Here is a 16,034-nt window from a genome sequence, read left to right on the forward strand (position 1 = left end):
CTGTCCAGCCCACCCCACTAGCAATGCACAGCCTCTCACTTTCAGCTGGTAACAGACTTATGATGCAGCTTGTTCCAGGCAAAAGCTGCGGTGAGAAGATAAGGGAAGGTTTGCACACAACCGCCTGCCCAGTGTCTGTCCTTGGAAGGTTTTGAAACCTTAACTTTCTTTCAGGCTTTGCTCAAGTTTTTAATAATGAAATCAGATAATAATGCAGAATAACTGACAGGTGTATTTTCCAGGCAGTGTTTAAAAAAAAAATTAAATCATCGATTAACAGTGTTTGAAATCACTCTGAATTTCTGCCATCACAAAATAGTATAATTTGTTAAGTAATATCAGGCTGTCCATAGGGTATATAGCATACAATATTTTTGATATTATTAAGCCTTTTCTGTAATCAGACTTTTAATCAACAGATACAATATTTGTATTTTTTGTTGTTTTTTTACTTTTTATACTAGCAATAAATGCTTTGTAATCCAAGGTTTGTTCCAAGGTTTATCTAAGAATGGGAGTTGCATTGCAAAATAGCAAAAATTGGAAGTTTTTTCCTCTAATATTTCGTGACCTTTATTTTTTATGTTTTTAGAGGATTTTCAGTGTGCAATTTAATCACAAAACACAGTTTCCTCTGAAAAGGTGCCCTAGTTGGCCCAGAATATGGTCCGTCTGTCAGATGAAATTAGAATGGATGTGTGAAAATGAATATATAAAGCTACATGTTAGTTTTTTTGTCCGGTTAAAATCCAAACACTGGAATGACAACTTGACTGTGCAAGAATCAAGTAAACTCAATAAATGTGATGGCCTCCTACTTAAGAATAATTTCCCTTCCAAAACCTAAAATAATAATACACCTTTTTTAAAATGTGTTATTTCCTTAGGTGGATTTTGCCTTCACTGTCTGGCAGAGCTTCCCAGAGAGGATTGTGGGATACCCTGCCCGCAGTCACTTTTGGGACAGCAACAAGGAGAGGTGGGGCTACACCTCCAAGTGGACAAATGACTATTCCATGGTGTTGACAGGAGCTGCTATATACCACAGGTGAGACGCAAGCAGGCTGATCAATCCGTCTTTTATTTTAAATTAGTTGAGAGAGTGCTTCAGTCATAGTTAAGCCTTATTTAATCCTTCAAAAGCATTTATTTGATTTATAAGATTCACAATTGCACACAAGACCCGATCTCTCAAAACTGTTTCTCTTTCTTTTCAGATACTACCACTACTTGTACACCAATTACCTACCTGCTAGTCTGAAGAATATGGTGGACCAACTGGCCAACTGTGAGGACATCTTAATGAATTTCCTTGTGTCTGCTGTCACCAAACTGCCACCCATTAAAGTCACACAGAAGAAGCAGTATAAGGAAACAATGATGGGACAGGTAATTCAGGCTCCGCGGACGATGGCAGAGCTCGGGGCTGCAGTATCAGTGCCAGATCTAATTGGGCAATGTAACAGAAGCAATTTTCTTTTGAGCAAGCCATGCCTCTGTGTATGATTATCTAAAAGGCAGTGCTGGAGCGAGCCCATACAGTACATCAGTCCAACAGAAAGTGAGATAACTGAACAGATTTCTAGGGGCACTGTTGGCAATGAGTCTGGTTTAGCTGTAGATGTGTACTGTGAATGGCAGGAGTTGGTCCCTTGCAAGAAGTGTTTCTGGCACACAGTTCTAATCAAGTTCCTTCTGTTTCATTCAAATGAGTGTCTGTGAGCCATTTGAAGATTGTGCTGTGCCTTACTGAAGCTGCCTGCTTTAGGATATGTATATGTTTTCAGTGTAAAAGTCCTCTAATACAACTCTTAGTATTTGTTTCAGATTTTTGTTTCTCCTTGAGTTATTATAAATGTGTTTTTTTCCTACAACACCATTTGCCTTGCAATACTTGGCTTATTTATAAAAGGAAAGGGAATATGTTCCAAATCCAGAAGAGAGAACCCCCTTTGGAGTGCATCTAAAGAGAGAGAACAAAGGTTGAAGATGTTACGACTGCAGCCTTTCCTTGCAGTCATTTCGAATAAGGACAGTTTCGTCAGCTCTAAGGTCACAGACTCGTGTATGCAGTAGTTTAAACGGCACTCCTGGGTTTGCACTTCTTCTGTATCACGTTCCATATGAAACATTTCCTTATGCATAAAATGCCTAAAGCCGCTTTACACGGCTAATGAGATCAGATATCCATGTCGACATTATGAGGGTGCTCTGCTGATTCTAAGCGCATCCAGCCGAGACTGCATAAGAACAGCAGCGGCTTTAAAAGAAGCCCACAGATCTGTAGCATCAGTTTTGGCTTTCATTGGGCATCTTTTTTTTCTTTCTCTAATTAAATGCTTTCATTCTTTATTAATTGAAAACAATAAAATATACAGAGGCTGATTTTGAGCAGTTTGTACTTAGTTATTTGTGCTCTAGAGGAAAATTTGCTCCTGATTTAATATGAACGCTGACGGGTATAGTTCCCAACATAGCAGAGAGCAATGGGGCGATTAGAATAAGGGGAATAAATAAAAGCACAGTTTTGAGATAAATTACTAGTTTTAGAATCTGAAATGGACTTCATTAAGAGTACCAAGAGGTTTCTGTTTAATTGTCCTGCGACACCGATTTTAACTCTCTCTTCCTCCTCTTCCCTCCTGCCTGCAGTCCTCCCGTGCCTCCCGCTGGGCCGACCCGGATCACTTTGCTCAGCGACAAACCTGCATGAACAAATTTGCCAACTGGTTTGGCACCATGCCCCTCATTCACTCTCAGATGAGACTGGACCCAGTCCTTTTCAAAGACCAGGTATCCATACTGCGCAAGAAGTACAGGGACATCGAGAGGCTCTAACAAAGCTCTTCACTGTGGAGCTGAGGGGAAAGACAGGACAGGGCTTGTGTGTTCCCTTCGATCTTTGCCCTTCGTGGCACACCAATGACGACTCAAGCCAGAAGCCACTGCACCCAGAACCACAGGTCTTCTGGCCGGAAGCTTTTCTTTTGTGTGTGTGTTTCGTTTTTTTGGATGCAGTAGAACGACTACAAATCTCAGCACAAGCAGAAGCATTGCATCGGATATGTGGTGTTATAATCGGGATTCAAGAAAGAATGATCTCCTCTGCTCACACCACACCATCCCCCCACCCCCCGTTCTTCAAACTATGCAGATTTTTTTATTTAAGGAAGGCTTACTGTCTGAAAGACCTCCTTTTTTTGTTGTTTTTCTTCTTTTTTTTTTTTATTCTGCTTTATTTTCTGTGGCCAACACTATTCCCGCTCGACTCAAAAGTCTTCATCTTCCAGGACAGATGGAAACCACCTTATGTGGAAAGTAGGAGCTCACTGTGCCTTTTGAGCCAGCAAAAAATCTAAATAAGGTGATAAAAGGTGACGCTGATGGAAAAGGGGGAAATAATGGAGATCATGAGAAGATCGTTTGATCTGCTACTCCGTGTTTACTGGTCCACCTTATTTTGGTTATTTTAACGTCGGCATTCCTGACCATAGAGGGTGCAAAATGTCTCCTGCCTCAGTTCATTAGGTGTGCTGCAAGAACTGATAGTGACAAGTTGTGAAATACTTCTTATGTACTATCATGTGTCATTGGGAGTCTTGTCTTGTATTGAGATGTTCTGTTTTAGAAGGGGGTAGTTGTTTCACTTACCTCTTTAATCCAGATCATAGTTGAAAATACAGGAGAGAGATGATTTTGAAACATATGGCTGTTTAATTTTAAAATGTTATGTGTAACTATTGGCAGACATTAAGTTTGGTTTTCCTGATGATTCCATTGTCCATGTAAGCCCACACCAACACCAACAACAAAAAAGGATTTTATCATTCATTTTTAAATCTAGTTCTTGGAAGGTGAATAGCCTCAACCAAAGAGGAATTTCTGTCTTGATCAGCCCAGTTAAAATATGACTTTAGAACTACTGATGAACTAAGTAAGGAAGTTAGGTTTGGAAAATCAAAGAAAAGGAACAAAGCACCATGTATATCACAGCCTTCAAACCAAAGTGCATTTTGGATCCTTTAAAAAAAAAAAAAAAAAAAAAAGTTTCTGCACTCTCTGACCCAAGGCTAGGAGACAACACAATCTATAGATCCAAATTACACTAAGTTGAAAGGCCACTGATACATCGAAGTCATCCTTAATGTTTAAAGCTTCAGAAAGAATGAACTCAAGCACATCACAACAGGAAAGCTGGAAAGCACAGCAAGCTCAGGTATCAAAATGCAATATTGAAAGGATAGTGTGACATAGAAATCTGGTGTGTGTATCAAGGCACCTTGGTTAACAACCAAAGCTACAGAACTGGAGAAAGCCTGTATACTGGATCCTGTCCTAATGTGGAGCAGTGTGCATAAGCAGCATGCCAGCATTCACAAAAAATAGTCTTTTACTATTCATAGAGCTAGACCGATGGAAGACACCCAAGTAAAACCATGATATCTGTACATTTGAGAGAGAGCACAGCAACATATTAAAGGTACCAATAGTGGTCATGTTGGCAATGGATTTGTTTTGTATTCTTAACAGACACATGCAGTCCAGTGAATGAAAGTATGGGAGGTCGGTGTCATTTCCTACAGTATACCTGTTGATAGCTTCCCAATATAGGAAACACATGTCCAAGTTGGACACTGCATTTGCATGTAAACAGTAAAGCCTTCTAATGTATTTTTTTGTGTAATTTTGTACATCACTTTCCTTTTAAACTTTTTTTTTTTTTTTTTTTTTAAAGATGACTGATTTGATTCCTAAATTGATCACAGTATCATTTTACATTTACATTTTATAATAAATGTAGAAATCTGCCACATTACAATGACAGTACCACAAATCTGAGATCAAAATGGAGCAGACACCAAAATCGGAGGCTGATATGTAAAGTGTGGTGTGGAAACCTGTTCAATGTCACTTTGAGTGTGCTCATTGTAATGTGGCAGGACTCTATAGGTGTAAATGTGCATCTCTCTATGTATATCAACATTTATATACATAGAGCGAGACACGCACACTTTTATAAAACTACAGATAATAGAATGTTTTTAGAGTTGGAAATGAAATGGAGCGATTTAACAAAAATCAACAATCAAGTTACAATTGTAGTATTCTGAAAAAAAAATAAAAAAAAAAATAGGATGTCCTTATCTTCACTTTGCAGCTACAGAGAACCTGCAAATGGCCACGACTTCTCAAGACTGTATGTGTGTCTGTGTCTATGTGTGCGTGCGCGTGTGTAGATTTTTAAAACATTAATTACAGAAAATAGGAATATTGAGCGATGGAAATACGAGAAATAAAATAAACACACAATCAAATCATAATTGTGATATTTTGACTTTATAAGTCCCTGTAGCAATGGAATGGCCCTTAATGGTATTAAGCAGCCGCTGAGAGCCAGCCCGTGATTTGCCACAACATCCCCACACTGTATGTAACCACATTTTGAAACACCTGTAAAGAAAGTCAACTTTCACTTGCAGCAGGGAGTGAGTGGCTCACACACACATGCTTGTAAATATGCCTTACCTAGGAAATAGCTCTATGGCTTCTTCTCATTTAATCATTTCACTTTTTCTACATACACATGTGCATGTGGGTTTATTACTCATTCTTTTTCTCTCTTTGTTTGTTTTGTTCATTTCAAGGGAATGGTGCTCTGACAAGGGTAGTTCCTTGTTACAATCTATATAATAAAAGTTCTATTTTTTAGAGCGGGGCTATGTTAGCCTTTGCTTACAGGTACTTGAATGTCTGATGACTTGAAGGAGTGCTGTGCAAGTGGCCTTTAGGAAAGGTGACTGAACTTAAGTGTAATCAGAGGTGAGCCAAAGAAGGACATTTGCAGCTGGTTTCTTAGCTTTATAGAGTAATTTCACACAGCATGTGTGCTTATTGTAAAATAACAAAAGGAAGAAGTTTGAACATGTTTTTATTAGTACGTGCATGTATTGTAATAGACACACAGGGTTCATTGGATTTTTTAAATGAGTACAATTTGTGTTCAGATGGACATTTTCTGCACAATATTCTAATTGTAATCTGAATTGTATCCTTTCTGCCTGATTTGTTCCGTAAGTCAAATGGCTGGAAATATAAGCAGAAAAGTTATACAATACCTATATATAGTACAAAACCCAGAAACACAGCAATCACTATAGCTGTACCATAAGGAATACAGTCTGAATTTGACTTTTATTATTTTAGTTTGTACTAATTTTCAGACTTTGCGTTTGAAGTTCAACAGTTCAATTCTCCAATAATTTAAGAAATTTTATATTGGTATGCTTTTCAAATGCCAGATTTTAAACTCAGCGTTTTGCTAAACAAACACTTACCCAGGATATTGAATTAGTTAAGTATGTTTCTGTCAGAAGCCTTCACTGTAATGTGAGGTTACGATATCACATTTTAATGGCTCACTTCTGGTTAACATTTAAGTGTTGTTCTCCTTTAAATCACCTTATTTTAATTAATATCAAGCCTTTTATATCTTTAATGCATTATTTTATTTTATTTTATTTTTTAATATAAATGTTTTGGTCATCTCATATAGAATATTTCACCCCTGCATAGTATATATGTTTCATAACCAAATTAGAGAAGTTATAGCAGGCCTTGTCAAACTGTACATAGAATTGTATATTTATTTTGACATGGAAAAATGTGTATAGTGTATGATTGATTAAGACATGGGAAAACTTTGATGGTTTAAGGTTGTATAGCAAAAAAAAAAAGCAACAACAACAAAAAGACATACCTTATTTTGTATAAGATGTACATTTTTGAGAATTTTCTATTATGTTGCCAATGTTTTTTCATAGGATTGCCACATCTTTTCTATAAGTCCCCCCCCCCCCGCATTGGTAAAAAGTGATGCTGACTTTAGTGCAATTAAAAGCTAACAGAGTATGAGAACGATATTACAAGCCATATAACTTGATTTTGCTTAATTTAAAACTGCAGCTTCTAGATTCTCCATCAAATATAGATTGTTTTATAGGTAGTGCCACCAAAGACTTTGTCCTGCAGATATGTGGACACCGATAACTTTTTTGTGTGTGTGTGTGTGTGTGTGTCACAACGTGCTTGTGAGGAAAGCATTAGGTAATTTTGGTCACCACTTAATAGCTGTTTAGTCTACAACCGATATTTAGGATTTGTTTAGTCTTTTCCCACAGGATTATCTGTACAACTTGCCATGTGTCTGTATGAACTCATTACTGATTTAGTTTTGTTTTTCATGTTGGCTCTGTTAAAGTCACAAGTGCATTGATAGCTGCAGAAGCTACTGAAAGAAAATGTTCCCCTAAAAGTACCTCCCTTATTGGACTTTCTCTCTTTCTTTTTATGTTTTGATTTTTTGTTTTTGTTTGGTTAAAGGAGCTTCTCAATGAATTCACAATTCAATGTTTATCGCTTATGAACCATATACTGTAGAACAAAATACACATTTACTTGTCTTCCTTAGAGTCTAAAAAAGCAACTGATACAATTTAGTAAAAAATAAAATCAATATTGATTACTGCAGTATTACAAAGCACATTGCTAATCAAGATGTAAGAGGCTGCTTGCAGGGTAACTCTCAAATGTTCAGAATGTAAATATGGTCAAATTATTCTGCTGAATTCTCCTACACCAAACCAAATACTGTATGTGTGTGTGAGTGTGCATCTGTGTAGCAGTCAGACACTAATCCTTACTCCAAATGTAATCGCATAACAGTATCAAACACAACAGTTCACATCAAAGTAGGCCCTGTATATAGTAAGTGAAACAGATACACAGCAATACTGGCTAAGTCAACACAATAAAATACACAATCCTTTACATGCTAATGGAATGTCCAATTTCAGAACTAATTCAAAAGAAAGCAGGAATGTTTGAGCTTTTTGGGAGAGTGGTCACACGTTCCTGCCCAGATGCTGATAAAATATTATCTACAGATATCTCAATTTGTGTTTCGGGACAGTGTGAATGTGCCTTTAATAAGAGCCACTATGCTTTCTAGTCTTAAACAGGAGCTCAGTGCTACTTTCCCAGAGTAGTTTGGGAATTTGGGTTGTTTTCCTCCTAAGACTCTTAAACTTCCTTTAGTTTACCTTGTCTAACACTGGAGCCATTACTACATTGATAACTGACATTCCTACCTTTCTGTGGGAAGGTGTTGTGGTTTCTATAGTACAGACAACTGGTCGTGCATGATTTTTTTTTTTTTTTTTTACTATTTATAATGAGTTATCACACATACTGTATTTTATTATATTTTTATTTCAACCCCGTCTGCCCTGTAATTAACAAGGATTCTGTTGACTTTTATAGAGAGAGAGTTAAAATATTAGACAAATGACAATTTTGTAAGAATGATTTTTAAAAAAAAAATAAATCGTATTTGATAATAATGTGTGGTATGCCTTTTTTTGGTTCTGTTTCAGTTTGGGGGGTTGTCCTTTCTAGATTGTGGGTTAAAGGACAAGTACAATGGGGTAAATGGAGTTAAAATATAAAACATTAAAAAAAAAACATAGCTACTGGTATATATTCAGATTAGTTAAATTATTTTTTTTTTCAAACCGAAGAACACTACCAAGCTGGAGACGATAAACAATTGAAAACTTCCTGCTGTCATCCATTTTTTTCAAGAATTCGAGCCATGGACAGGAAATGAACATCTGTACGCTTCTGAAGTATAACAACCATTTCCTGAAAGATGCAGGAGGTGGCAGCACTGTCAACGAGTGTAATAAGAATTGGAATTTGATACCTACAGTACATATATAACAATATGAGCAATCATTTCTGAGGCAAGTAGACAGTTTTACAATGAACAAACAAAACATTTAATTGTAATTATGCTGCTTTCACACCTAGGTCAATATTTGTTTTTGTTTTGTTGTTGCAAAACCAACTTATGCTGAGTCAGCAAATCTTCTAATGAAAGTCTGTGCCATGCAGAAGTCGGCTGAACCCATACAGAGATCAAACCTGTGACGCCGTATGTTGAAATCAAAAGTATCATCTGGATCTCGCATACATGAGCTAGATTTGGAACTTCACAGTCCATATGATGATTATGATACTTCCTTGTTTTTATTTCCATTAATATTAATTTAAACACATTAATGCAGGGAATTGTTCATATCTCTCTGGCAGTAGGAAGATAACAGCTTTTGGAAAGCTCTTGCATGCAACACAAACAATAAGCAAGACCTTCACCTTCAAGTTAACCATGTCCTTATTTGAAGCTGTAATTAGTATATTCACAACATTTATATGTAATAAGATCCCATTGCTGGAGTCCCTTAGCATATTGGTTCAAGGGGGAGTTCAGAAGGTTTGCTATGACACCTTCATCCCCATTTACAGCTTGGTTTGCCTTTTCATGTATTATAGTTGTTACAATTCATTACCATGTCTTTTAAAAATCCAGTTTTGCATGATGAATCTGAAATCTGACACTAAAATGTCAACCATACAAAGAAGAACACACAGATGTAGGAATATCAAGCACATACAGAAAAACAATCACATGTATCTGAGAACAAAGGCGTGTGACATGAAGGAGTGAAGATGCTGACAAATAATACCAAACAAATACTAAATACCAAATCAAAGATGGTGGATGAGATTAGAAAATTTTCTAGATTAGCATGGCACAGAGATGCTGTAGACTGAATCAAGTGCAAAAATCTTGGGGAGGCCTTCGTCCAGCAGCGCACCCACAAAGGTGAGTTGTTGCTTTCTCCCCCCCAGACAATCACATCTAATAGAAGATCTGAGTTTAATTTGGCTGTGTTGTGTAGGAGTCAGTGCAATTTATTTCTCCATTCCCATGTTAAGTAATGCATTGTTACAGCCAAACTACACCTAAGAGAAAAGCATATTTTATTTTATTGTATTTTAATGATGATGATCTAGGACACACATTAAAGGTCCATTTCAGTCTGGACGCTATGAAGGTAATAAGTGTTTAGCGCCTGTTGTTTTATTATATCAACAAACATTAACTTGTTTTTTTAATCCTTCAAAAGACACAATTAACTTTATAGGAAATAAGGGGATACCAGTATGTGTAACTGATTATTTTCCACTGACTGATCGCATTAAAAGTTCAGCAAAATTGTGCAGCGTGCATCCCTGCAGATTACAGGTCACGACTGCTTAACTTGTATGCATTCGATCTAATTGAAATCGGAAGATATTTCAAACAAGCTCGCATTGCATTTAACACTGGGAAGCGCCACACAGCTGATAAGCAGATACAGTGACAAATAAAACACGTGGTCGACTTCCACAGCTTAAACCAATAGCCGCTGTGTAACTTTGCATAAGAGCATGCTGGGCGATCATAGAGAAATATAAAGCTTGATATAAACGACACAACCTCAAAATAGCGAGACATGCAATTGCATATGCTATCTTAAGAGAAGGCTTAAGTATTAGAAACGAAGAGAAAAATATATATATATATAAAAAATAAGCTAACCATAGGTTTGAAACCGTGCTGTAGTTTGGGGTATATATTCAAGAGTGACGCCATTTCAGTTTGGATGTGAGGGCGAACTGGCTGCGACATCTGTAACTCCCCATTGATCGCTAAGGTTGATTCGGCTGATCTGGCTAGGCGGGTGTCCCCTTCCTCCCTCATCCTCCATGGGCGTCCCTCCCGAAGCCCCGCGCTCGGTGGCAGAGGACCGGTCACCGGGAACGAGTAGCTGCTCCCCTGCTAAGAATCTCCAAACAGACGTAATTGTAGGAGAGCCAAGCTCCGAGAGTCCACACACATCTGAGTCCGGCGCTGCACGGGGCAGTCTGCCTTTCTTTTGCCAATTGAAACGTGATTGTGATTATACACACACAGACAGACGGGTGGCAAATTAAAGGAAAAGCCTGAATAAATGAGTGGAGGAACATAATTAATGCACTGTGGCATGTATACAAACGCTGAGCAAGATGGCAAGAAGAAAGGATCTAAGCGACTTTGAAAGGGGGGGTCATTATTGGGGCACGAATGGCAGGAGCTTCAGTCACAAAGACTGGCTAGTGTTCTGGATAAGTCAGGCCTGACTGCTTGACCCCTACAGTGAGGGGGTCCGGAGGCTCTGTTATGCTGTGGGGGGGGCATTTTCTTGGCAGTGATCACCTTTATCCTGATGGGAGTGGTCTCTTCCAGGATGACAATGCCCCCATCCACAGGGCACGAGGCGACACTGAATGGTCTGATGAGTGTGAAAATGATGTGAATCATATGCTATGGCCTTCACAATCACCAGATCTCAACCCAACTGAACACCTATGGGAGATTTTGGATCAATGTGTTAGACAGCGCTCTACACCACCATCATCAAAACCAAAACTTTACATTGTTTTTTCCTTTAATTTGTCATCCGTTTGTATATACGCACACACAACCTACAATTAAAAAATATCAATATGCATTTGAAAATGTAGATTTAATGTAATCCTATTTAGGATAAAAAAACATTCTTATAGTCTTATTGCATGAGAATGTGTCGATGACTTTGCTTTTAGCAGCAGGTTTTCCAAAACAGACACATTTAATCCCCCTTGTCCTCTATCTTAACTTCCCAGCAGATGAGGTGCTTTTGAATTGCATCCCTAGCAGGGATTCTGAATTTGTGTCATACTTAATGAACCACTGGTTTCCCTTTTTTAAAATTGGATGCTGTTTCTCAGATTCTTTTAAAGCACTGGAGCATACTTTACATTGCTGGTTGCATTTTTCCCTTCCTCTGCACAGCCAGCTATCACAGGCAGTTCTGCAAACTGCAAGAAACAACCTGTTGTTGTACTAAGTACAGACTGGCTCCCAACCTCAGAGGCTCTGTTCGACATTATTGATATTATGCAGCCTTATCCCCTCATTTTCTTCCTGTGGGTTTTCAACCTGTCCCCATCTTCTGTTAATGAGGCTCCTTCAGTTGGTGTTCTTTATTTATTACCTCCTCTTTAGGTGATCTCAGTCGCCTCAGCGATTTTTCCTTTTCTGCCCGACAGATTTATTGTTCGGTAATTTGAGGAGCATGGTGTGAACTTAAGGGAATTCATTTCACATGCATACCACTTTGCTTCAGACATTGAGCAGCAAAGGGAATGACACAGTTGGAATCCACTGCAAATATTATAAAGCACTAGTCGCTGCAGCGTGCATGGTGGCTTTCGAAACAAGTAGGGGGCTGACATCAATCATTTTGAAATTACAGTACATCTCCTGAAGGAGGGATGCTGGGGCCAGCAGGTAGCATGGGGCTGGACGTTCTCCTTTGAAAGCCAGACTTGTGCCCAAGGATTTTCATTTCTGTTTTTTTCCAATGTTCAATCAGAACTTTGAAAACTAGGATATCCGGCTTCTATAAAGCGAAAATAAACCAGTAAGTGAAACATTTTGACTTGGCTTTTTTGGTGTAAAAGAAGTAATTTCCGTTTTATGTCTGTAGTTTCTTTTAGGTTTTTACAACATGCATTCATTTTCTCCTCTGATAAATGTGTCGACTTTTAAGTTGTTCTCAGTCTGTAATGTGTTATTTCACTGATAACAGCTACATCCTGCATCAGCTGATCCCTTATGCTGAAGTTCATCCGGTTTGAAACAAGCTTACATCTCCACACTCATCTGATGTTTGAGATCAACAGATAAGAGTTTTTTTTTTTTTTCCTTTCTGGTGCAGTCCTCTTTATTTCGTATTCTTGGTATGTCTAATTTGCAGTTGTTTGTACAGAAATGTATTTCTGTTGTATATTTGCCAGTTTATATTTATATTATATAAAGGGTTTTTCTTCTAAAGTTATATACTGGTTAACTAATAGGCTAGTAGAAATATAGAAAATAAAATTGAGCATGATCAAAAATGCTGTTCTGTTTGAGGTGTATTTGTCACACATATTTAGTACACATTATGCAAACCTTTTTCACACATGAAGTTTAATATTTAAGTCCATTTCTTTTTTATTACATATAACAGTTGGATTTGTGAGACAAAAATAGCACACAAAAATATCCTGTATTTCAGGATGACTGTACATTTGGCCTCCTGATTTGCCCACCATATGCCATCAAAGCCACACAATTTACTATAGTCCCATCCAATAAAATGCTTATTACCTCCGGCGCTTTTTCATCCTGTTTGTCTAACAGTCAAACTTGGGCGAGTCATAACTTTATGAAGATAACTGTGAACAAAATTGTGTATGTTTATTTGGCAAATATAACTTTCGCTTAATTAAACCTTGATTTTCTGGATAGATTCCTGTGTACATGACTGAAGTCTCCCGTCTTCCATCTTTGTTCAGTAAATTAAGTAGTGATTTTTTCTGTCTTAGAAATATATCTCTGCATTATTAGTCTCCACTGTAGCTCTGACAGTTCCTAGTGATTCCCTCACAAGTCTCTCTTAAAAACTGCTATCTGTACTACAGGTAATTTGGTAGCATATATTCAGATGTACCCTAGGGATCATAACTGTATTATTTCCCGTCTTTATCACTGTTATAACTCAATTGCCGAAAGCCTGCAGTCTTCTGATGTTTATTCAGATCATTTATCATTTATAATTAAATGGTGTTCATGTTTGTTCCAATCAATTTCCATGTTACTTAATAGATCTGATTAGTTGATTAATTGGGTTAATACGTCTCCGCAGACTGTCTACTATGCTATAAATATTGTGTACTATGTTTGGCCATCAGCTGTGGAAACAAGCAGACAATTTTATTTATATGGAATTGATACAATTACTACATTAAATCATTGAAAGGGCCAGTTGAAATGAAAGTGTGGGGGCCTCAAGGAAGAGAGATTAGATTTCAGACCTTTGTTGTATAGTATTTCAAAGCTGCTTTTGATTAAAGCAGACAAGGTTTAAGATTCTTCTGCTGACTTTTGATGCGCCACATGGCCTTACATCAATCTGGACCAACAGGGTACTCACTGTACTACAGGCTTTGCTTTGAATTCAGACAATAAGGAGCTTTTTTTTCCCTCATATTGCAGTTTTTCGGTGCATACAGTCTCAGCTATTATTTCTCTTACCATTAGATTTTCTCTTCCTGCAGACATTTGAGCTCAGAAGGTGGAGAATAAGGCGCAGATGATATCGCAGGATCTCGGACTTACTCCCTCGATTAATTGACAGCTCCCTCCAGAGGCAGACAACAGACCGCAGCACACTAAAACGAGTCTTGTGGCTAGAAAATAAACGGTTACCGGTGAAATTTCCGATGATTAGTATTACCGTTTCAAATTTTAATTATCATTAAAACCGTGTTTCATTGCCGCGGTTTGAAAAATACTGACCCGCGTCAAGCAAAGTTGGCAGCAGTGTGACGCAGGCGCAGCAGCAGCGCGGGTTGTGTTTCGTGTGAAAACATGGCGGAGGCAGTGACGGCGCCCGGGAGGGTCATTTGTTTTCTAACGCAGTTCTGCCCGAACCACGCCCCGCTTCTACTAGGGGCGTGTCCTAGCCTTAAAGATCCGCGTCATTGGTCAACTGCCTGAGAGCGCTGATTGGACAGACTCGGAGAGACTCAGTACAGTCACGAGTGCAGTGTCTCAGTGTTGCGGTGTTTCTCTATATGACTGCGCTCTGTGGTTGTCAGATGTGATGAATGCACTTCAGCCGCCATCACTTCTTTAAAACGCTGTTAAAGCCTGGGTTTGCGATCCTGAGAAGCCAGCAGTTAGCAAGCTTGTTTCAAAAGCATAGAGCCCGCCCTCGCTTCAAGGCGTCTCAAAAGCCACGCCCCCTCTATCACACATGCGCACACACACAGAGTAGAGTCTCAGCGCCAGGAGGAGAGACGTGTGGATGGAATCGATCGCAACAGTTTCAGATTACCGCATGTCTCATTCATAGGTTAGACATTACAATAATAACGAACGTAAACATTTTATTTACAGTTATTATGTTTTTAAAAATAGTAGCTGCGGCTCGCCTTCCATTCTCGCGCTCGCTCTGCACAGCCTCAAGGTTCCTGCGCTGATGACGTGTGATTGTCTGCGCGAACAAGTTGCGCGGCGGTATGCAAATATAGATTGACAGACAGGAAGGACATCCTATCGTTACATTCGGACCGAATGCAATGATTGGTCGATCCTTTTTTAGTCCTGTTCCTTCCACAAAGAGACAGATATATATATATATATATATATAGACCACTTTAATTAATTAATTAATTAATTAATTAATTAAATTATTAAATTATTGATTGCTGTCAGGATGTGAAGACTTTCAACCAGTATTTGACTCTTTTGTTGGTAGCAGTTTGCTTTAATCACGTTTGTTTTGTTGTTTTGTGCACTTGTTTAAGTTCATTTATTTTGTTTACGTTAAATCACAAAGATTTTAAACATTTTAAGTGATTTTAAGAATTGATTTTTAAAAAAATTTAATCACAAGTATTAAAATGTGTTTGAATGTTTTTTATTGTAATGTAAAATACTTTTACCAATAAAACAGTATAACAAAAACATGTTTCTGGAAAAGATTGCGTACCCTACTTTAATATGTGTGTGTTTCGAGGTCATTCATATAAAGTTAGTGCGCTTCATCAATCTTACATCTCGTACGTTATTGCTGATGGGTTTTCAGTATTTGAACATCATATAACCTTTCCTGTCCTTATGAGCTCCAGACACAGACAGACATATGTAAACGTTTGACATTGTCTGATTAAAACGCAGGTGTTGTGTTTTAGCTCGGCGTTTGCGGCGGGCATCCGATCCGGTAGTGTTGAGGTTTACAAAATGTACATCGTGTTCAGTCCTTATGGGACAGCGTACAGCGTTTTGCTGCGTGCTGAATAAATACCACAGATTAATTCCACAAACGCCACTCGTTCGAGACTCTATTTTTGTTCTAGTAAATATATATATATATATATATATATATATATATATTTAAAGATTACATTTGATTTGCTAACTTAAGGTTGTGTTCACTACAACCTGCACTAGGGAAACTTTTACCTCTCATGGCCACATGATGCCATCTTTAATGTTAATGTTATTATTTTAATGT

At 38.0% G+C, this 16,034-nt stretch overlaps 1 protein-coding gene across 1 annotated transcript in view; it reads left to right on the forward strand.

Moving 5' to 3' along the window:
• The window catches only part of ext1b (exostosin glycosyltransferase 1b), a 115,479-nt gene extending 107,080 nt beyond the window's left edge, over positions 1–8,399 (forward strand). Inside the window, exons 9-11 of the mRNA XM_066715969.1 lie at positions 888–1,048; positions 1,218–1,389; positions 2,653–8,399. Of these exons, the coding sequence (XP_066572066.1) occupies positions 888–1,048; positions 1,218–1,389; positions 2,653–2,838 (519 nt within the window). The 3' untranslated portion in view covers positions 2,839–8,399. The remainder of the gene's footprint in view (positions 1–887; positions 1,049–1,217; positions 1,390–2,652) is intronic.
• The last annotated feature ends 7,635 nt before the right edge of the window (positions 8,400–16,034 follow it).

Source organism: Amia ocellicauda, chromosome 10, assembly GCF_036373705.1.
Source record: "Amia ocellicauda isolate fAmiCal2 chromosome 10, fAmiCal2.hap1, whole genome shotgun sequence".
NCBI classification, from domain to species: Eukaryota; Metazoa; Chordata; class Actinopteri; order Amiiformes; family Amiidae; genus Amia; species Amia ocellicauda.